The 25014-nt window shown below is 32.6% G+C and overlaps 1 protein-coding gene across 5 annotated transcripts in view; it reads right to left on the bottom strand.

The window, feature by feature from the left end:
• Window positions 1-25014, bottom strand: part of USP32 (ubiquitin specific peptidase 32) — a 250126-nt gene that overhangs the window by 139248 nt on the left and 85864 nt on the right. For 4 of the 5 annotated variants that reach the window (XM_031966529.1, XM_031966532.1, XM_031966530.1 and 1 more), the window contains exons 3-4: window positions 4747-4852; window positions 4010-4128 (exon numbers count right to left, since the gene is read on the bottom strand). In XM_031966529.1, the coding sequence (XP_031822389.1) occupies window positions 4010-4128; window positions 4747-4852 (225 nt within the window). Of the gene's footprint in view, window positions 1-4009; window positions 4129-4746; window positions 4853-14272; window positions 14348-25014 lie in introns of all 5 variants that reach the window. The other variant, XM_031966533.1, reaches the window with a different exon arrangement.

Raw genomic sequence — 25014 nt, 5'->3', positions numbered from 1 at the left:
ACCTGAACTGCAAGTCCCAACTAAAATTTCATCTTCTACAGGAAGCTTTTCCCAATCCCCCTTAATTCTAGCACCTTTCTTCTTTTAATTATTTCCTACTTATAGTTTGCTTACACACATTTTTTTTTTGCTCATCTCCCTCATTAGATCACAAGTACATTAAGGGTAGGGACTTTTACAAAGTGCCTAACACATAATAAATACTTAATGAATGTTTATTTACTGACTACCTTTAAACTTACTATTAGGATTGGACTCTGTGTACTTCTGGAGAGTTGGTCTAAGTTGGTTGGATCCCAGCTTTCTTGAGGTATTTGATTATTGTGTAATAACCATAGAATGCTGCTAAATAGCCCCTAAAAGCGAGATGAAAAGCTCTATTGCTACAAAAATGTAGAATTGATCTGGAATTCCTGCTCTGGTTCTTCTTCTGCAGGCAGAAGTAGATGTTAGAAATGAGAACCAGCTCTATATCTGGGATATGAGCCACAATGTTAGTGGCTGGTTTATGAATTTTCTCCTTTCTAGGTACTCTATTCAGGGCCTCCCTAACTGGCCAAATCATCATGCTCTGATCTACCCTAGATCTGTGACCTAGAAGCTGTCACTTGGCAGTTTTCCCCATCAGTATCCCAGATATGGTTGTGTTGATGCCGTGGTATAAGTGTGGGACCTCCTGATGCCCTGGTGCACCACCCTTTCTTGGTTACTAAAGTTTATGTGGATTGCATATGGACCAATAAGCCTCACTACCTGCAGACCTCCCTGCTGCCTCCCTATATCAAACTAGGCGAGGCACAAGACTTACTCTAATTCCTATCAGAATTTGGTACATTTTCTAGAAGTGTTTAGAGGAGTTTTATAGAAAGAGAATTCTCCATACTGCTGCCTGCCATTCTGCCATCTTCAACATTTATTCTCTGAACCTCCAATCTAGTAAACTTCAGACTACTTTTCTACCGAAAATTTCTGTTCCCCATGATTGGAATCCAATTCCTCCTCACCTATGCCTCCTGATTTCCTTCAAATTTCACATAAAGTCCCTGCCTTCAGAAAGAAGTTTTTCCAAATCTTCCTTAACACACACACACACATACACACACACACAGTTCTGAACATAATTTTTTTTGGTCTCCTCCATTATCCTGGGAGGTTCTTGAGAACAGGGATTTATTTTTGCATCCCTTTGTTTATACAAATACTTAACACAGTACCTGCTAGTTTAAGAAGCCCAGCTTAAATTCTGGTTTGCAACTCCATGTGGAGTCTCATAACTGAATGGAGGGGGTTGCAAAATTATGCTTTATTATCACTAAATGTTTGATTTTTATATACCTATATATCCAGGATCACGTAAAAATTTCTTGGATGAAAAAAATATCAGAAGTGGAGAAAGTTTATGTAGTCCTGGAATATAGTAAGCTGTTAATAAATATAAAGAAATGCTAGTTAACCAATTGAATAAAACAGAAATTCCGTAATTGGCTCTAAAACACCTAAATTGGAAGGAGTCACTAGAAATCTCACATGGAAGAATTTATCAATAGAGTGTACAGAATTGTTAATTCTAACATTCTTTAAAATTATGAAATGGGTGTTAACTAAATTATTAATAATGATTTATACACATTCATACACAATGAAAAATTGTATTTTCAACTTTTTTTTAACACTACAAAAAAGTAGATTATTTTTCAACACTAAAAACACCTTCTGAAATATTATTTATGCGTGTAGATCATCTCTATTTTCTTTCCCCACAGAGATCTAAAGCACTTCTAAACTGCTGATTCCAAAGCAGTATAAGACCCAGCTACACTCTCCCAATATTCTCCAAAGAACTTTTAAGTTGAATAACTTTAAAAAATGCCTCATATCAAATTCTAGAAAGGCAGAGTCAACAATCAAGAGACATTTTTCCAATTTAAGACAATTTATGGCCTAATGGTAAAAGAAACACAAAAATCCTTGGAAAAAAAATAGAATAAGCTAAATAAAAAAGTAGAAAAATTCACTGAAGGAAAAAAACTATTTAGAAAGCAAAACAGACCAAATTAAAAAGGAGGTGCACAGTTCTGATGGATCAGGCCATCCTCAGCAACGAGATCAACCAAATCATTTCTAATGGAGCAGTAATGAACTGAACTAGCTATGCCCAGAAAAAGAACTCTGGGAGATGACTAAAAACCATTACATTGATTTCCCAATCCATATATTTATGCACACATGCATTTTTGATTTCCTTCACAAGCTAATTGTACAATATTTCAGAGTCTGATTCTTTTTGTACAGCAAAATAACATTTTGGTCATGTATACTTATTGTGTATCTAATTTATATTTTAATATATTTAACATCTACTGGTCATCAAGAACTCTGGGAGATGACTAAAAACCATTACATTGATTTCCCAATCCATATATTTATGCACACATGCATTTTTGATTTCCTTCACAAGCTAATTGTACAATATTTCAGAGTCTGATTCTTTTTGTACAGCAAAATAACATTTTGGTCATGTATACTTATTGTGTATCTAATTTATATTTTAATATATTTAACATCTACTGGTCATCCTGCCATCTAGGGGAGGGGGTGGGGGGAGTAAGAGGTGAAAAATTGGAACAAGAGGTTTGGCAATTGTTAATGCTGTAAAGTTACCCATGTATATATCCTGTAAATAAAAGGCTATTAAATTAAAAAAAAAAAAAAAAAAAAAAAAGTCAATGAAGAAAAGTAATCTTTAAAAAACAAAATTGGTCAAATGGTAAAAGAAATACAAAAGCTGACTAAAGAAAATAGGAAGGAATCAATGTTTGAAGTTTACTCTTATTTTAATGGATTCAAAAAGGGAATAATAAATATACACTCAGTTGGGTATAGAAATCTATCTTGCCCAACAGGGAAATAGGAGAGAAAGGGGATAAGAAATATTTGGGGAACTGAGGATTTAGAGATAAGGAGGTAGGATAGATTGGTGGAGGCAGTACTTGGAAGACAAGATTTTTGAGGAGGGATGGGATAAAGAGAGAGAAATAAAAACAAAAGAAAATGAGATGAAATGAAATACAAATGTAATTATAATTACAAATGACTTATAAATAGGATGATAAAATGTGAAAGAACTGGCTATTCTGATCAATACAGTGATCCAAGACAATTCTAAAAGACTCATGATGAAAAAAAATACTACCTACTTCCAGCTAAAAGAACTGATGAACTCTTCATTCATCAGATTGAAGTATAATTTTCTTGATTTCTTGATTTTTTTAAATAAGACTAATAGAGAAATGTTTTATATGGTTTCATATGTATAACTGATATGAATCTGTTTGTTTTCTCAATGAGTAAAGAAACTCTGAGAATGAGAAAATCAAGAAATCAAAATTTTAAAAAGAAAGTTATAAATAAATGATGAAAATAAAGTGGAATATTAATTCACTAAAACAGGTCAAAAATTAATTGTGTTACAGTTAAACCCTACAAAGTACAATTGTGATTATTTAATATAACACTCAAATTATTGAGGGAAAACCCTAAAAACAAAAATAGTAAATATCTATAACAGGACTATTTGTGATAAAAGGATTTTATCGGTACAATAGATACACATGTTATCAAGTGATGATGTTTAGCTTTCTCAGTCAGTCTACAAAACCAATACATAAAATCTTTGAATATAGTAGAAATAATAGTACCAGACTCTGTGGTCTTAAATTTCAAATTCCAAGTCTCTTTAATCCCGACAGTAAAAAAACAAAGATTCAAGCAGTTAAGACAAGTAAAGTTAAAACAACTAGTTTGTTACAGGTACAATAGCTAATATTCTGATAATAGAGGTATGGAAGCATCCTTTCAATTATACAAATTGCTGAGAAATCATCTACCTATTTCTAGGTCAAGAGTATCCATAAGTGTAACTTAGCACTCACACCTTTCAACAACATGGGTGTAAAAGTAGTTCAAAATCTGTCAAGAGTATGTATAAATTAAACATTTTTAAAAATACCTCTGAAAAGCACCTCCTAAGGGTATCTGGGACTTTTCCATCCACGACATGGAGCATCCTTTCCATTTCTTCCCGTACAACATAACTCCCAGATTCATTTGAAAAAAGACTAAAAATGTCTAAAAGGAAAAAAAAAAGGCAGAATTAAAATTGTTGGTAATAATAGGACCAAATCTAAATGTAGCCTTAGAAATAGATTTTTTAATGCAAGGTTTTCTGGAGTATAGCTAATTCTCCCAGCATCATTCTGTTTTCCATGTGATAGTTGACACAGCTTTATTGGAATTTTTAATAACTGTCAAAATATTTTTATTCTCTGATGAAACTGTTGAATGTATGGAATAAGTACTCCATATCTACTATAGAAAAAAATATATTAAAAACATTTATCAAGAAACATATTTGAAACTTGGTTAAGATATATTGTGTATTCTCTTTAAACCTGATAGCTACTAGAAAAACTGATATATATTTCTATTCATTTGAACATTATTTCCACACATTATAAAGAAAACAGAAGAACTAAGATTCTGTTCACTACACTTCTCCATTTTAGACTTATACTCTGTAAAAAAGAACAGTTGGTAACTAAGATAAAGAAGAAAATAATTTACCAAAAATAATTAAAATCTAAGTAATGAATATAACTTTTTGCTTTGTCATAATAGCCATCATAATCTTAAGAATTATAATTAAAATTGCTCTACATTTACAATTTTAATGCCCTAATTACTCACATTTTGCTTTCTCTTCATCTCTCCCTCTTGTAAGAAGAACAAGTCCTACTATCAGATTATTAAAGTGTAGCCCTTTGGATGTTCCACCAAATGAACAGTATATCACCTATGAGAAATAAAAAGATTATTTCAAAAATGATAAAAAAAAAAAAGCACAGAAGAAGCAGGACAAGGAAAGAAATTATTTCTTGGGAGTTTAGGATATCATCTTTAAGTTTAGGCAGTAATTGCAGCAAACTTGCATTTCCAACAATACTTCCAGGAAAATTTTTGCTGTACTTTAGAAGGTTTGCTTCCAATGTGAAATGGATCCAAGAATATATATAACATCTAATCTATAAATATTACTACTTCAACTTGCTATTGTTCTTTGAGGCAAGAAGATGGCAGAGTAAATAAGAGTACTGGACCTGGAGTCAATTCAGCTTCAGATATCTACTAGCTGTGTGATCTACTACCTGTCTCATTTCCACACCTAAAAATAACATTCATTTTACTGCCAATTATGAATTGACCCAATTGATGAAAAAATTAGAGTTATGCATGAAGTCAGTAAACTGCTCATATTCTTTAATACAATGACCTTGTTGCTGGGTGTGTGTATGTGTGTCTATGTGTATCTGTGTGTGTATGCGTACACATAAAAAATATTTTTGGTGGTAGGTAGCAAAATCTAGTTGGAGTAGGGAAGTAAATACTCATCAATTATAATACATAGGAAAAAAATGACGATATAGGAATAATAATGTAACATCAGTATGTAAGAAATGTCAAATATGATTAATTTGAAATAAACAGACCCAGTACTATAAAAGAAACAATTATTACACAATCATGTAAATCAACAAAATGCTAAAAATTAATAACATTTTAATTAACAATTAAGTAATCAGTAATTATAGAGCCAGAGAATTCCACCTCATTTTTTTCAGAAGAGAAGTCTGGAACTGAGAACATAAAATATGACATAAGCTGTCGAGATATTGTCAAATATTATCAAGTACTTTTCTTAGTAAAAAAGGAACAGTTTAAATAGTGTGAGGAGTAGAGGAATAATTACGGAGAAATAAATGACTGGCATAAAAATAAAATGCATCAATAAAACTTTTGATGCTATTCTTGGAAAAAAAGATCATATAAATAAGCAATAGACTTCTATCTTTGGTCTTTCAAATTTCTTATCTCTGAACCATGTTTTCTAATGTTTTTTACTGTTCCTCACCCTCTCCCCCATGTCCAGCCCTGCATTTAAGTCAACAAATAATATGTATATGTTGATTTAATACAGAATGTCTTATTGAGTTTTCACTTGAATTTCCTTACTCTTAATCCTCTGCAACATGTTATCATACAAATTTTTATTTTAACTCACAGTATGCATTTTGGAAATGGTTGTATAAAATTTTCAAGTGTCCCAAGAAATTGTGATTTTTGTTGACTTTACGCGCATGACAAAACTCCACCAAGTTTTTCATTTGTTTCTCAAAAAATAACCAATGAGCCATTCTCCAATTTAGTTGCAACCACCTTTTATGTTTTATTTTAATTTATTTTGAGAGTGCCAAGAATTATATAATTTAGTTTCTCCAGTTCTTTACTGACTCAGTCACTCAATAATTACTTCATATTTAGAGCACCTACAATCAACAGTAATAGATAATCTAAAACTGGATGACTCAGGTACCTTCTTCCCCTTTACTAGTAACTATCATGACACTGCTGAAGGAGAAGTGTATCTAATAGGCTATTTTGCCATGGCTAAACAACTTATCTCCTAGCATCCATTTAATTCGTGATTAGCCTCTTCATAATTTACTTAGGCAGATATTCAGAAAACAGACCATCTGTTGCATGGACTGTTTGAGGCATGGTTGAACCAGTGAAGCTTTTCTGCTTCACAGAAGACATTCTTGCTGGTTCACCTTGGAAAAGTCAAGATATTCTGCTGGTTCACCTTGGAAAAGTCAGGATCACCTCCAGTCCATAATGACACATCACAAAAAAACTCACAAGATTTTTTTCCCTGTTGTATCACTGGACTTAAATACAAATAAATACAAGGCATATTTTCCTATGCTTTAAGAAACAGTAAGCAATTATTATTTGGATTAAAAAAAAAAAGAAAGAAAAATCATGCAGTTGAAGAAAGTAGAACAGCAGTTGCTATATTTCACTATAGCCACATAGATAATAAAATGGGTTCATCATATTTCAATGTACCAAAACTTGTATGGTGAAACTGAAATGATATATTGAGTGAAAGACCCATCAAACTGCTACTAATATATAGTCTGAGACAAATGTCTTAATGTCTGGCTCCCCAGGGTCAACAATAAACTGAAAAAATTTACAAGGGAGCTGAATCTTGATTTAATGTAACTTGAATAAAACACTACTAAAATAAAACCACCTAGTACAACTATGTATTTTTGTACCCCATGGAAATGCTAAGTACTCAGTACTTTGAGTAGAGAAAATGCTAATACTCAAGACAATCTGTAGGACTTGTGATGAAAAGCGCTATCCACCTCCAAAGAAAGAACTGATAGATAGAGCCTTGAATGCAGATCAAAGAAAAAATTTTTCTTTATTTTTCTTGTCTGTTTTTTTTTTTTCCACAGAATGATTTACATAGAAATGTGTTTTACATGAGTAGGTATGTATAGTCTATGTCAAATTAAATTGCCTTCTTAACAAGGGAGGGAAGGGAAGGACAGAACTTGAAACCCAAAATTTGGAAAAAAAAAATGTTAAAGTTGTTTTTACCATGTAATTGTGAAAAATAAAATATTACATCATCATCTTGATCCTGGGCAATATGGCTTGTTTAATGCCTCTAATCACCATATTGGCTTCTTTTTTTGCTAATAAATCACCTACTGACTGATATTGATATTAATTAAAGTCTCCTAAAATCCCCATATATTTTTTAATAAGACCTATTACCTACCTATGTTTTCTCTATTGTCCACGAGGGTTAAAAAAAAAAAAAAAAAAAAAAAAAAAAACTTTAAAATCTATAAGACTACATTTAATTCCAGTGAGTTTAATCTTACTAGCTTCAGCCCACTATTTTACCTAGTCTATTAAGACCCTATAAAGTATGTTAATTATCCCAAGCCCAATAATCCTAAGAGACACAAGCTCAAGTTCTGTTTCCAGCACATACCAGTTATGTGTGGGTTTAGAAAGTAACTCTGGTTCTCTAAAATTAAAGAAATCTAGCTAACCAAATTTTAATAAAGAAAGAACTTTGCCAATGACAAATATATATATATATATATATATATATATATATATATATATATGCTACTGTCATAGAACAGAGATGGTTATATACTAATATCCACTTATATTTAACAAAAGACATTATCAAGTCAGCATAAAGTCAAGTCAAAGCTACAAGTAATTATTAAGAACCTATTTATGTGCTAAGAATTATGCTAAGCAGTAGTAATATAAAGAATTTTAAAAGCCATACACAAAAAACACCCCTTAAATGGTCAAAGAATATGAACAGACAATTTTCAGATGAAGAAATTAAGGTCATTTCTAGTCAAATGAAAAAATGCTCTAAATCCTTATTGATTACAGAAATGCAAATTAAAGCAATTCTGAGGTACCCACCTCACCTCTCTCAGATTGGTTAAAATGACAAGAAAAGATAATGATAAATGTTGGAGGGAATGTGGGAAAATCAGAATACTAATACATTTTTGATGGAGATGTGAAGGATCCAACCATTCTGGAGGACAATTTGGAATTATGCCCAAAGAAATATTAAACTGATCCAACAGTCTCTCTACTGGGCCTATACCCCAAAGAGATCTTTATTTTTAATTTTATTTTTTTAAAATATTGATTTAATATTAATTTGATTATTGATTTGATATTAAATATCAAAAATTTATTGACAGAATCCATGCTTGGGTAATTTTTTACAACATTATCCCTTGCACTCACTTCTGTTCCAATTTTTCCCCTCCCTCCCTCTATCCCCTCCCCCAGATGGCAAGCAGTCCTATACATGTTAAATATGTCACAGTATATCCTAGATACAATATATGTGTGCAGAACCGAACAGTTCTCTTGTTGCACAGGAAGAGTTGGATTCAGAAGGTAAAAATAACCTGGGAAGAAAAACAAAAATGCAAACAGTTTACATTCATTTCCCAGTGTTCTTTCTTTGGGTGTAGCTGCTTCTGTCCATTATTGATCGATTGAAACTAAGTTAGATATTCTCTTTGTCAAAGAAATCCACTCCCATCAGAATACATTCTCATACAGTATCGTTGCTGAAGTATCTGGTTCTGCTCATTTTACTTAGCATCAGCTCATGTAAGTCTCTCCAAGACTCTCTGTATTCTTCCTGCTGGTCTTACAGAACAATAATATTCCATAACATACATATACCACAATTTACCCAACCATTTTCCAATTGATGTGCATCCATTCATTTTCCAGTCTCTAGCTACTACAAACAAGGCTGCCACAAACATTTTGGCACATACAGATCCCTTTCCCTTCTTTAGTATCTCTTTGGGGTATAAGCCCAGTAGTAGCACTGCTGGATCAAAGAGTATGTAGTTTGATAACTTTTGGGGCATCATTCCAGATTGCTCTCCAGAATGGTTGGATTTGTTCATAACTCCACCACAATGCATCAGTGTCCCAGTTTTCCCGCATCCCCTCCAACATTCATCATTATTTTTTCCTGTCACCTTAGCCAATCTGACAGATGTGTAGTGGTATCTCAGAATTGTTTTAATTTGCATTTCTCTGATCAATAGTAATTTGGAACACTTTCATATGAGTGGAAATCTTTTCAATTTCATCATCTGAAAATTGTCTGTTCATAGCCTTTGACCATTTGTCAATTAGAGAATGGCTTGATTTCTTATAAATTAGCAATTCTCTATATATTTTGGAAATGAGGCTTTTATCAGAACCTTTAATTGTGAAAATTATTTCCCATTTTGTTGCTTCCCTTCTAATGTTGTTTGCATTAGTTTTGTTTGTACAAAGGCTTTTTAATTTGATATAATCAAAATTTTCTATTTTGTGATCAATAATGGTCTCTAGTTCATCTTTAGTCACAAATTTCTTCCTCCTCCACAAGTCTGAGAGATAAACTATCCTATGTTCCTCTAATTTATTTATAATCTTGTTCTTTATGCCTAAATCATGGACCCATTTTGATCCTATCTTGGTAAAAGGTGTTAAGTGTGAGTCCATGCCTAAGTTCTGCCATACTAATTTCCAGTTATCCCAGCAGTTTTTGTCAAATAATGAATTCTTATACCAAAACTTAGGATCTTTGGGTTTGAAAAACACTAGATTGCTATAGTTGACTATTTTGTCTTGTGAACCTAACCTATTCCACTGATCAACTAATCTTATTTCTTAGCCAATACCAAATGGTTTTGGTGACTGCTGCTTTATAATATAATTTTAGATTAGGTACAGCTAGGCCACCTTAATTTGATTTTTTTTTTCATTAATTCCCTTGAGATTCTTGACCTTTTGTTCTTCCATATGAATTTTGTTATTATTTTTTCTAGATCATTAAAATAGTTTCTTGGAAATCTGATTGGTATAGCACTAAATAAATAGATTAGTTTAGGAAGTATTGTCATCTTTATTATATTTGCTCGGCCCAAAGAAATCTTTAACAAAAGGGAAAGGACTCAAATGTGCAAAAAGGTTTATAGTACCTCTTTTTTTAGTGACAAGGAACTAGAAATTGAATGGATGCCCACCACTGGGGAATAGCTGGATAAGTTATGGCATATGAAGGTATTAGAATATTAGAATTGCTTGCTGTCTTAGGGAAGGGAGAGATAAAGTAAAGAAAGAGAAAAAAACATACCACAAAATCTTACAAAAATTAATGCTGAATGTTATTTGTATATGTATTTGGAAAAGTAAAATACTATTAAAAAAAAAATCTCAGCTCGGACCAGGAGATCATTATATACTTTAACAACAATACTATATGATGATCAATTCTGATGGACGTGGCCATCCTCAGCAATGAGATGAACCAAATCAGTTCCAACAGAACAGTAATGAACTGAACTAGCTACACCCAGTGAAAGAACTCTGGGAGATGACTGTGAACCACTACATAGAATTCCCAATCCCTCTATTTTTGTCCGCCTGCATCTCTGATTTCCTTCACAGGCTAATTGTACACAATTTCAAAGTCCAATTCTTTTTCTACAGCAAAATAACTGTTTGGACATGTATACATATATTGTATTTAACTTATACTTTAACATATTTAACATGTATTGGCCAATCTGCCATCTGGGGGAAGGGGTGGGGGAAGGAGGGGAAAAGTTGGAACAAACGGTCTTGCAATTGTCAATGCTGAAAAATTACCCATGCATATATCTTATAAATAAAAAGCTGTAATAAAAAAAATTATAAACACATTTTACCAGCTTAAAAAAAAAATCTCTGCTCTTACGTTATGGACAGTAAAGATAATGTCAATACAATTGTACACAAAATGATATAAAGAAGATAAATTAAGAGATATAATCAACAGGCAAACATAGTAGTATTAAAAGGGAACAGAAAAGGCCTCTTGTAAAAGGTGGTACTTAAGCTGGAACTTGAAGAAAACAATGGAAATATTCATCAGCCCAAATATCACAAAGATCATTACAATCAACATATGTACTTGGTGGCTCAGTTGGAGAGAACACTGGGCCTGGGGTCAGGAAGACATGAGTTCAAATCTAACTTCAAGAGCTGTGTGAACTTGAATGAGTCTCAACCTCTATTTGCTTTAACTTCCTCCTAAATAAAGAACAGATAACACAAGCACCTATCTCTAAGCATCTCTAAGCACTGTGAGAATAAATTTAGAAATATATACTGCACTTTGCAAACATAAAAGAGCTATAGTTATTAATTAAGCTATAGTAATGTTTAAGTTCATATATACTCATGAAGAAAACAGCAAAAAATCTTTGCAATGTTATAGATAGATATCTTTCAATATGAATAAATTTCAAAATGAATCACATCACTTTTGTATTATAGTCAAATAAAAAGAAAATGGAAGCAAAGTGGTCAAATACATGATTTCCATACAAGGCATTTTTATATAATTCTTGTTTATATTCTTCACATGAGTTATAGAAAATTTCACCAAAAAAATCAAAGTTTATGCCAAAGTGTTTACTTATAAGGTAACAGTACTCCAGGATAGATGATTTTAAAAAGATTTAAAATTTTTGTCTGTTTCTTACCTTTAGTTTCAGAGAGTCACAAAAAACAGACACCCCAAATTTCTTTCAATTTCATTTCATATTATGCTTGTATTTCAATAAACTATAAAGCAAGGGCAGAGCCCAAGATTAGGGAGAATAGGCAGGGACTTGCTTGAGTTCTCCCCAAGTCCCTCTAAACAAATTTTAGAGCAGCAAAATGTATAAAAGGATAGAGTAAAGCAATTTTTCAGCCCAAGATAATTTAAAAAATAGGCAGCAAAAATCTGTTGCACCAGAGTGAGAGAAAAATGGAGGCTAGCACAGGACAGAACAGGCTCCTCCCCAGCAAACTAGCTGTAGATTTTGTGGGTGACCAGATCAGTGATGGCAGTGGCAGTTACTGGACCTCTCAACCTAAATGATAAAAAGGTCAGACAACTGATCCGAAGATTATATCCTTTTGTTGGCACCAGGGGCACGAATTTGTTGCATTGACCATATCTGGATCTGGGTCACAATACTGAGTCTCAGTGAGAGAGAGCAAAAGAACTTTACTCTGATCAAAGAGGGAATATACATGCTTATTTGGGTATATAAATCAATCTTAAAATACAAAGGAAGGGAGAAAAATGAGGGTGGAGGGTAGGAGGTGGGGGGGTAGCGGGGTCAAAATGTGTCTGATAGATTGGGAAAAGTAAAAGTGAGAAGCAAAACACTTTTTTGGGGAATGTATAGGGGGAAAGGAAAGAGTAAGATAAACAGGGGAAACAGAATTGAGGGAAGTACATAGTAATTGTTAATTGTGAAAAAATTGATAGCAAGTTTTTTTGATAAAGAGCTCATTTCTCAGAAAACTGAATCAAATTTAAAGAAATAAGGGTCGTTTCTAAATTGATAAATTCCTTAATTGAAAACTTTGTTTTCAAACAAAGTAACCAAAGCTATGAATAATCATATTTTTAAAAATAATCTAAATCACTATATCAGGGAAATGCAAATTAAAACAACTCTCAGATACTATCCTGTTTTCTCTCTCTCTCTTGCATGCACACATGCACACACACACACAGAGATTGGCTATATGACAGATAAGGAAAATGACAAATGCTGAAGGGAATATGTTGGTGAAGTTGTATACTGATTTAACATTCTGTAGAGTAATTTGGAATTATGCCCAAAGGTCTATAAAATCATGCATATCTTTTGATCAAGCAATTCAACTCCTAGGTCTATAACCCATGAGATAAAAAATAGGAAAAGGATCCATATGTACAAAACATTTATAGCAGCTCTTTTAATGGTGGCAAAGAATTAGAAACTGAGGGGCTGTCCATCAATTGGGAAATGGCTGAACAAGTTGTAGTATGTGATTGTGATGGAATACTATTGAGCCAAGACAAATAAAGAGCAGAATGCTTTCAGAAAAACCTGTAAAGACTTACAATGAACTGATACAAAGTGAAATGAGCAAAACCACTGTATGATGATAAACTGACTTAGATACTCTCAGCAATATAATAATCCAAAACAATTCTGAAGGATTTGATGATGAAAAATGCTATGCATCTCCAAAGAAAGAACTGATGGCGTCTGAATGCAGATCAAAGATCCTCCCTCCCTCCTTCCTTCCTCCCTCCCTCCTTCCTTCCTTCCTCCCCCCCTCCTTCCTTCCTCCTTTTTTTTTTTTTTTTTTTTTTACTATTTAGCCCTTTTTATTTTTTTTCATAATTATAACTTTTTATTGACAGAACCCATGCCTGGATAATTTTTTACAACATTATCCCTTGCACTCATTTCAGTTCCGCCTTTCTCCTCTCTCCCTCCACCCCCTCCCCCAGATGGCAAGCAGTCCTATACATGTTAAATATGGCACAGGATATCCTAGATACAATATATGTGTGCAGAACCGAACAGTTCTCTTGTTGCATAGGAAGAATTGAATTCAGAAGGTAAAAATAACCCAGGAAGAAAAACAAAAATGCAAACAGTATATTCATTTCCCAGTGTTCTTTCTTTGGGTGTAGCTGCTTCTGTCCATCATTGATCAACTGAAACTGAGTTAGATTTCTTTATCAAAGAAATCCACTTCCATCAGAATACATCCTCATACAGTAAAAATATACTTTTTCTTACTTTATTTTTCTTGAGTTTTTAGTCTATGTCTTAACAACATTACTAACATGAAAATATGGCCATTGAGCAAACAAAATTAGTGCAAACTTCAAGGGAACTATAACTATGTGGTCAAAAAATGAAGTTATTTTAGGAAAACAAAATTTTGAGTAAGAATGAATAATGATTACCACAATGTAGGTAAAGTACTAAATATATAACTCTTCTTTCTTTAAGCCCAATATCCTTTTCACCAGATGACTCTACTAAAAAAAAAAAAAAAAAAAAAAATTAGGAAATACAACATGAACAATTGGAAGAAATCTTAAGCATGTCTATTTTCCATGATTTCCCGAAATGAATAGTAAAATATCCTGGCTGAAATAATGATATTATCTAAAATACTGTTAAAGTAAAAGTAAACAATTTGCTATAAAAATTAGATTTATATATACTTTGTTTCATTACTTTTATTACTAGTTAATAGTAAAACTTGGATAAAAGATAAAATTCAAATTCTTCATTAAATCTGGTTTTAGAATTAGCAGAGAGTCCTATTTCCCCAGCTGTGGTGCTGGTGAATATGCCTCTCAACAACTATGATGACCAGACAAAATGTCCTGATTCTGAAGTCTCATTTCCACAAAGAATGGCAAAAAAGAGTTTTCACATTTATTAACTAGCTTGCCAGAGAGATCAGATAAAGGGCTCATAAAGTAAAAGCTCAGCACATTGCCCTTTCTCGTGAATCTCATCCTATTTGGCCAAAAGTGAAATGTAGTACTGTTCTGATACCACACCAAAGGATATCTTGGTAGAAGATTCAGATCAGAAGAACTAAAGTTGGCAGCTATTCAGCAAAAAGTGGTATGAACCATATCTCTGGGGAGTCTACAAAATACCTCTAAGCAAATGATGACATCTGAAAGAATATCATTCCAACCTTCTCTTCTTCCCAAGAAAACCATCTGCTCTCCAGAAGAATTCAACTTGACAATGCAATTTCAGGACAAGGTATGTTCATCACAAACGTGTATAAGAAAGAGACAGTTTATATCATTACAGCTGATGAAAAGAATTTCAAGATACACCATTCTGCAAATGACCTGACCCAATGCTCATCTTTTTGAAATTTGAGCAAAAAAGTTCGAGTAAGCCATGCAGCAAAACATGAAGAAGAAATAGTCAGCTACTGAAAACTTACCATAAAAGAAAAGAAAAGAAAAGAAAAGAAAAAAAGAACTGGCAGTGAGTCAGAAAAATAATAATGTATTTAATAATGACTTAAATTTATGCAGTACCTCACAGTTCATGGTATATTTTCCTCATAAACCTTAAGCCTTAAAAGTTAGGTAAGCAAGTATTATCCCCTTCATTTTACAAGAAAACTGAATCTCATTAGGTGAAGTGTTTTAAAGAATTCAGTGCATATGTACCCAAGTGAGCATTCAAGTATTAGTATAACTGACAACTAGCCATCTCTCAAGTTTCCCAGATAATTATTAGAAATGAGAAAATAGCAATCACAATTTTTAAAACTTCGAAAGAGTTCCATAATGGCATCTAGCTTTATTGAATATCTTTTCCCCCATTTATAAATATTTATTAAGAGCCAACTATTTGTCTTACACCATCTTAAATATCAGGACTACAGAGACAAAAGTAAGAAAGAAAGAACCCATATTCATATTCTGTAGGGGAAAATGTTATGCTTATATAAAGGTTTACACAAAATTCATACAAATAAATACAAGGTAATTATAGAGAGACGATAAGTGCAGTTTTACAGATTGGGGAAGATTCTTTAAGTGGTCTGTCTTGAAAAAGATAGATCAAATAATAAATAGTAATCCCATTAAAAAGATGAGAGTACACTAGATTCCCTTAGAACTTTAGCCCATTTTAATTAACATCACAATTTTATCTCCATGTTTTAACTCTTAGCTAAATTCCCTTGAAATTAGTCCGCTGACAAGTAATATAATAAATCTTTGCCTCTTAACTTGGGGGGGAGAGGGAAGTTCAGAAAACACAACACCATTGTTTTTATATTAAATTGGTAAAAGAAATCATTTGAAGACAAATGTATATAACCAGTCCAGTGTACTATTTTTTTTTTTTTTTGCCTTGGAACAAAAAGTTCCAGTACGGTTATATTATTTTTCCATTTAATACATCTGATTGACCATCATATTGGAAATATTTATTTACAGGTTATATTTTGGAAACAAATTTACAAATACATGAGATACTGATTCTTGTTTGTTGTTCTAGGTACTTTCTATCTATACTTAATTACTTATAATTTCACAGCCCTGATAAGACTGATAAAAAAAAAAAAAGGAATAAGTAATTAGGCTACAAAGCAGAGCCCAAAATAAAGACATTCCCTTTACTTAAGAATTTCTCAAAATAGAAAGCTCCTAAAAAATCAAATATTAATATATCAACTCAAAAGCAGTAAATGTTCAATTTGTTGCAGAATTTAACAATAAACCATTGTAACAATGTCCTGATTTAAATAAAAACAAACTAAAATTTTCTTAGATGAATAATAATGAAGAATTATTAACACCTAAAAAATTAAAAATGGAAGTGACAGTGTGGCAATTGGTAGAGATGGTTGTCCCCTTCTCTACAGGTGTTGCTTCTCCAGAAAATGGTTTGGGAAATATGGCCACTGCCAGATCATTTGTGCCTTTTTGAGCATTAATGAGTTTCAGCAAGCTACAGTTAATCATGGATATATATATAGAGAGATTAAATATACATATACACACATATATACACATAGGTATATATGTACACACACACATACTCATATACATATACACATACACATATACATATCATAATTAAGGCTTCAAAGAGAAAGTGAAATATATACAAAATGGCCTAATAACAAAATGTGGCCTAAGCCACAGATAATAGTCTTTGTTTTTTATGATAAGTAATTCTGAATGGTCCCAAGAAACATTAGCTACTCAACTCAATCCAGTTTACAATCAGATATGCATGAGAACTATAGTTAGAAAAATGAATCTTTGAAAATGTTCTCCTTATTTGCCTTTATCTCTTAGAATCCCTAGATTCTGTTACCACCAACAACTTCACTTCCCAGATTAAGTTTTTATCTGCTTTATATTTATATCATATATTGAAATATACACTGGGTTTTGAAGTTAAGTTTTTTTAGGGGCAGGGTCTTTCACTTTCTTTGTATTCCCAGTGTCTAGCACAAGACCTGACTTAACAGCTACTTAATAAACAACTTTGATATCATTTTAATGGATCTTCCAGAATCACAAAGGATCAGTTTTTCAGACAAAGAACAGTTTTCCAACTTTCTAAATCAATAAAAACTAATTTTGATAACTATGTTTTGTCATTTCTTCCCACAGAAAATATTTTAAAGCAAGAAATGATGAATTCTAATATTAACTTCTTAAATGAAACGGCCAAAAAAATGCAACTTCATTTTACCTATTTTATTTTTTCCTTCTTGGCACTGAATTTCCATTTTAGACTTTTCTCCAACTAGGATATTTTTAATTAAATTAGGAAATCTGTCTCTACCATTAAACCCAGAAGTATCCAGGGAATGGTAAAAACAGACCAATGTGTACATGTATATATGCACATATGTAGATATATGGGTATACATACATACACATGTACACACACACATGAAAGACAATAACATATTTATTCAAGGAAAATTCAAATTAGAGACAACCAAGAAGAATGAAAGCTTTATTGGAAAAAAAAATTTTTGTTTTGAAGCAATGCTCCCTGTTTCTTAATCATCAAGGAAAAAGCAAAACATATTCAGTATCCAATATGGTAACCTAGTTAAATAAAATGAAACAGAACCTTTTAAAAAAGGGTAACCAATATTTTGCATTAAAAATATATACCTATCTATATATTACATGACAAGGAAGATAAAATTTTTCCTGCTTCAGAAACTATTCAGAATTGGTCAAAATGAGAGTCAATTACTTTTTTCTTCAGATATACTTATTAAACACCAGAATAAAAAAGAAATCCAATTTTTATTTGAAATTCTAATGGAAAGAATAAGAACTATTGTTACAGTATAATATAAAGATCACAAAATTAACTTTAGGAAAAATGAAACACCTTATTTAACAAGTTGCTTTAAACTTTTATTTAATTATAAAGGTAAATAAGGTTTGTTTTCAATTTCAAATAGGTTATGCCCAGAGAGTGTAATTAAATTAAGCACTTACAAGGTTTGATAACTCCTACTTAGACATCATAACATTTGAAATGGAAACATTACTCAATTGAAAAATATTTACAAATTCTCAAGAAAAGTACACTCAATATAAGGAAGGGCAGAAATCAGAACATAATAGTTGATTTAATCCAACCAGTTATATTTTGAAATAAAATTTAGAAAAACAAGTATCACAGAAATGATTTTTAAAAATTGGACCTATGATTACATTGCTGCAAGAAATTCTCAATGAACTATTCCTACTCTCATTGTAGATCTACACCTGCTATGCATTTTATAATTCAGTTGTCTGGTGCACTGATAGGCTGTGATTTGCCCTTGCCATAAGCCAACACATGTAAGAGGTCTTAAAGGAAGGCATTGCTGAATCTGAAGACAGCCTTTTTTTTTTTTTTTTTTTTAATAGGAAGGAAACAGTGTCCAAACCTTCTACTTCATCCATACGGAGAACCCTTTAAGTAAATAAGCTGAGCTCCCTCCAATTGGTCTCAAAACACAATATATGTGACTTCGGCCACAGGTCATAAGTAACAAAGATCTTCTGTATCAAAGGTTGGTCTTACCCCCCAGCCACTTAGTCTAACTCCAAGATCATCTATCACATATTACAGGTTATTACAAATAACAACACATTAAAATCATTAAGTTACCAATAAACTGAGTTTCAAAATATATTATTTCCTAGGAGAGAGAGTTTAATCTAAGCAAAATTATAAAGATAATAAACAAAAATTGGGAACCCAGATAATACAGCCTCTTATGTAATGCTCTTCATAATGTGCTATGGACTAAATTTATGGAAATATGCATTACCCTTTGATATTGAAAGAACTGACTCTTAAAAATTAACTTTTTTAGGGGCATTTCTACAGAGAGGAAGAAACAGTTCTTTAAATAGAAAAAGACTCACATTACAAATAGTATTTAGGGATCTGAAAGAGTTTCCAAAAGCCTACTTAATCTAATCAATCAACAATATTTAGAAAGCATTGTCAAGTATACTGCTGGGGTAGCAAAAAAAGATCTCAATAGAAATCACATTGAAATAAAAGAGATAAAAACAAGCAATTAAGTGCATACAGGCTAAATAGAGAGTAGGCAAAAGAAAACAATACTACAATCAATATACGTTACAAAATACAATTATATGCAACAAATATATCTTATATCTATAGAAGTATTGTTTTCCTTCATTACTGAGAGTTCCTACATTTACATGAATATCAAGCTACAATTTTAAACAGTGTAGGTGATTCCATCAAGGACATTTCTAAATCAATCTGATGAGTCTGAGTAAATATTATGAAGGAGCTTTACCCTCCATTTCCATTCCCCCTATTATTCCTTACCCATCCCCTTGTTCATCCCTCCTCCCACCTTCACCCACCTGTATTGTTATCCTCACCTGCCCTAAAATTAATTAGTTGGCTCAGGATTTTGGGAGAAGACACCTTCTGCTGATCTATACAAGGTAATACTCAAAGACACGGGCCTTTTCCTTCTTTTCTGCTTTCTACCTTTCTTTAACCTCAGAGAAATCTAGACAATGAAGCAATAGGATATGGCTCTGTAGGAGGGAGTGAGGGGTGAGGAGGTAGTGCCTATCAGTATGTGTTTCTGTTGGTAGCCATAAAGTCCAGAAAACTTCTATTGAGAGAGAATTTCATGAGTAGCACACAACTAATAAGAGATGAGACTCATGGACATGGTCTCATGTTGGGAAGCATAGTAAGAAAGGAAACCAAGATCAGGACTTTGCAATCCAGTATTACAATTCAGAATATATGAATCTTTGGGAAGAATTGCTTAGCTAGGAAGCCTAAATAAGTTTCTCTACCAGGGAAGTTCAAGCCATCAAAGAAGTACAAAAGGGGACTCAAGCTAAAAATGACAACAAGAATATTTTCCAAAAAGTCAGAGAAGAAAACTGATCAAGATACTCTATCAATCATTAAGGTATGTACTGACAGTTTGGTTTGTAGTATACCTCAGCTTACTCAGATAAAAACATAAGCCCCTCAAACAAGGTCAGTCCTCTGAATATGAGCTTAGTTCCAAAGACGCCATAAAGGAGCTTATTTAAAGCTACCAAGAGGATTAACATACCACACATAGGTTACTGCTGATTTGGAATGCAGTTCAATTACATTAAAATATCTGTTATTTGCCTACCATGTCCCAGGCACTGTATGAGGCACTAGGGAAAAACTAAAAATGAAATAGTCCCTACCTGCAAGGGACATCTAGTAAATTCCTCTAGCAGAATGCAGCATGAGCATGGATCTTGAAGATTTAAGACAAAAGATTCTAAAAGGAAAAGATGAGGAAGGAGTATATTTCAGAATGGGAGGAAACCATATAAATGCATGGAGATGGTTGGCAACGTGGCTAATAAATAGTAATATTTAGGTATTACTAAATAAAATTACTAAATATTGAGACAATAAATAGTAGTTATACTAGAATGTAAAGGATATGAAGGAGAATGATGAGACAGAACTAAAAAGATAGATGAGATGGAGCCAAAGGACAGCTTTAAATACCAATCTATGGGATAGTTTTATTTTATTATAGAGAAAATAGGGAGCTATCAAAAGTTTTTATATTGTATAAAGAACAGGAGAAGAATCAATCCCTGATATCATCATGAATATGCTCCTAACCTTAGCAAGAACAATTAATAGTCAAAATGACAAAGAGAAATCAAAGAAGTCTTTTTTTTTAAACATGTTAAGGTGTTTTTTTTGTTGTTTGTTTGTTTTAAACAAATCTAGTTTCTCCAATCTGGGAAGAATAAAAAGAGGATAAAAAGAAAAACATGCTCATATAATAAATAAGTAACAATACTGATAGCCAATAATCAATTAAGGGGATTTTCTTCATTCTGAAGAAATATTTAGTGTATAGTTACAAACACCTTAAAAAGCCTTCTTTTTTGTGTCTTCTAGCACAATTCATACTTTTGATTCTGTCCAGAAATATTAAATTACTCCAAAAATTCTTCAAACAACTTCCTTGAAGTCCTCAGATTCTAAAAATAAAAAGTTAATGAACTACATTAGAAGTAAAATTTGATCAGAATCAAGAACATAGGGAGCGCCTTGCCAGAATAATGATGGAAGAAGAGAAGTAAAGCACAATCTATCTGGGTTCTATTCTAAGACCTTTAAATATAGAAAGTTTAAAGGATTTTGTATTTTCTCTTTTAATACTACTTATGAAAAGTGCCATTAGTTTTTCTTAAAAGTATCTTATTCATAAACCTCTTCCTATGCTATGCAAAATACTTTCAAGATATAGGGCTCCAAGCATTACTGTGGGAGGAAAAAAATCAGAGAATAATATGGAATCAATCATATCATCAATAACTCCAAAATTCCCATTTACTTAAAATGCACATGCTCTGCCAAGGGGTAAGGAGCCCCATGGAAAATAAAATTGTCAATTTATAGTATGTAAATTAGAATCTTAGAAACTTGCAAGGAGACAGTAACCCGGATTATCCTGTTCTGTCTTCTAGATTACACTACATCATGCTCTGTCATATTAAAAGTCAGATCCTGGTACAACAAATTCTTACTGTAACAAAATGTTTAACAAAAAGATTTACACTAATAAGTTCTCATTTTTAAAAAATGAGCAAGCAAAGGAGAAAGAATGTAATCATAGAAACTTACTATGGGAATAGGAAGGACCAGGATTCACCTTCAAAGGCAGACATAAGTAAAAAAAAAAAAAAAAAAAAAAAAAAAAAAAAAAAGCCTCTTGCTCCAAAGAGTAATGTTAAATGACTACCTGCCCAGGAAAAAATTCATAGAAGAACTCAAAAAAGACTTCAAAAACCAAATGAGAAAATGAAGAAAAACTTTTAAAAATAAATAATGAAAAGAAATAAAAAGAACAACTCCACCATCATCCAACAAGAAAATTATAAAAAGCAAGTCAACCAACAAGGAAAAGAGATCCTGAGTCTTAAAAGAGAAAATGATTCTTTGTGAATTATACTTGAGCAATGGGCAGCCAGTGCCAGGCAGAAATCAAGAAATAACAAAACAAAATGTAAAGAATGAAAAACTTGAAGACAAAGTGAAACATAAGAAAAACAACAGAGCTGGAGAATCAAGTAGATTTGAAGACATACGAATAATTGGACTACCTGAAAACTGTGACCAAGAAAAGAATCTTAACTCAGTAATACAAAAAATAATCAAAGAAAATTGTCCTGTAGTGATAGTAAAAGAGGGGGAAGATAGGTCAATCACCATCTCAAAGTGATCCTATGAAAAATATATAGGAACATTATTATTACATTTTGAAACCCAGAGATCAAGTAGAAAATTCTATAAGAAACAACAAAAACCAATTCAAATATGCTGCAGGTACAATTACAATTAAACAGGATCTATCAGCAGCTACAATAAAAGCCCCCAGATGCTGAAATATTACATGTCGACAATCAAAAGAACAAGACTTATAGCCAGAAATATCATATCCAGTAAAATTAATAATACTGAATGAAAAAATGAACATTCAATAAACTCACAGATATTCAAGATTTTGTGTCAATCAAACCTGAATTCTATAGAAAATTTAACATTATAAGAGCCAAAATCAAAAAGTAATTTCAAAGGGTTCAACAAACTGTTTATGTTTTACACATGGAAATATAAACCATATGTCTAAAATTAACATTAGTAATTAGGTAGCCCAAAAGAAATATAAGGATGGAGCTGATTATATGACTCTAAAAAGCAAAACTGTTTAGGAGAAGTTAACAATAGTACACGCTATACGATGAGTTACAGAGGAAGAACACACACATTACAAGGGAAAGAAGGAATGGTAGTTCTGAAAATCCTACTCACATTAGAAATGGGTTAAATAGGGAACAATATTTATACCATAAAGCGTATGGCACCCTCTAAAATCTGTAAAAGAAATAAGGGAGGAAACAGTAGAAAGTGGGGGCAAAAAGGATGTAAAGATTTATTGCAATGGGACAAGGTTAGATTAATGGAAAACAGATAAAGAGGGAGGAAAAGGTGGTATACTATGAAGTGGGGTGCAGAAGAATGCTTAAGTGGTATGTGATAAGATATATAGATGAATGGAAATGGGATAAACAAGGAGGGAAAGGGGAGAGAAGATAAATGAGAGATACTTAGGTAAAGGGAAGATTAAGTAACAGCAAGGCTGGTTAAGGAGGTAGAACTAAAGTAGAAGAGTTATCAGGGATAGGAAATAAAAGATATACACAAACACAATAACAAGGACCAGGATTAAAATTTATTTTTTAAAAAATAGGGCTAGTAATCCTTGATCTCATACAAAGTCAAACTTAAAAGAGTCAATCAAGAAAGAAATCTACATTAAATGTCAGCCATATTAATATTGTGTTAGATGTATATCTATGTATGTGCAAATATATAGAGAAAGGTATGCACACAGGTATTTGTATGTGTACACACACACACATATATATATATATGTGCAGGTTTATGTGTATATAATATACATATTATACACACACACACATACACACATGCATAAATATATTCATGATTGGGGTGTAGATTGTGTTCAGGGAAGACTAGTACCTCTGGGGTGGGAGCTGCTGAGCCCTTTGCAAGGCTACTTTTCACTTTTGGTGTCCATCTATCTACCTAACTCTTTCTTACCTGTGGTTCTAAGAAGCTGTAGCATATACAGCAGCCACACCCTGCTAAACTGGGGAGACAGACTAAACCAGCTTGAGGATAACTAAAAGGTTTCAAACCCTCTGGTGAATTAGGGAGGTATCTACCCCAAGCATGGAAAAGACTTCCCCTGGTAGAAATGTGCAGATGAGAATAATTTGTTCTAACAACCCAGAAGGTAGAAAAAGCAGATGTGGGGGAACATTTAGAGCATGGTTAGACATTGGAGCACACAAAGGTCATAAACTGCATCTTGAGTCATCCCCAGTTGTCTTGACTCTGTCCTGACACTGGGCAGTGATGGCTCAGTAAGAGACAGTGAGGCTGAAAACTTCGTGCAACTTTGCCTCACCAAAATCCATGAATCAAAAGATATCACCATAATATTTTTACATTTTTACCTTCAAAGCCCTGTGGAGATAGGCAAGTGACAAAGTAGCAGGTGTGGATATACTAAGAGCTGTAGTCACAACCCTGGCCACAGGCAGACCAGGCCATGGAGTTGCATTCTGATTAGAAGCAATCATGAGATGCAGCAACTCCCTGGGTATCTGAGCAGTCTTATAAGGATCGCACTGCTCACCTCAATATATGAGAAAGGGGCTAGAAAAGGTGCCCTAAAAAGGTTCTGCTTGAACAAGCCTGGGCTGATTACCATGGCAGGCGGGGATTCCACCTTGTGGCAGAGACACTAAAAAATATACACAAACTTCTGAAAAACTGATTCCACTTGCCATCAGTACATGGAATATATACACTCTCATACACAACACAAAATCCAATAAATCTGAAAGAACAACAGCTCTTCTTTTTTTTTCTTAGGATTTTTTTTAAATTAAAGTTTTTAATTTTCAAAAGATATGCATGAATAATTTTTCAACATCGACTCTTGCAAAACCTTGTGTTCCACTCCTCCCCCCTTTTCCTTATTCTCTCCCCTAGATAGCAAGAAATCCAATATATGTTAAACATA

Source organism: Sarcophilus harrisii, chromosome 4 (assembly GCF_902635505.1).
Source record: "Sarcophilus harrisii chromosome 4, mSarHar1.11, whole genome shotgun sequence".
Lineage (NCBI taxonomy): Eukaryota > Metazoa > Chordata > Mammalia > Dasyuromorphia > Dasyuridae > Sarcophilus > Sarcophilus harrisii.
The sequence above is the reverse complement of the archived record's forward strand: the minus strand, read 5'-3'. Positions and strand labels throughout refer to the sequence as shown.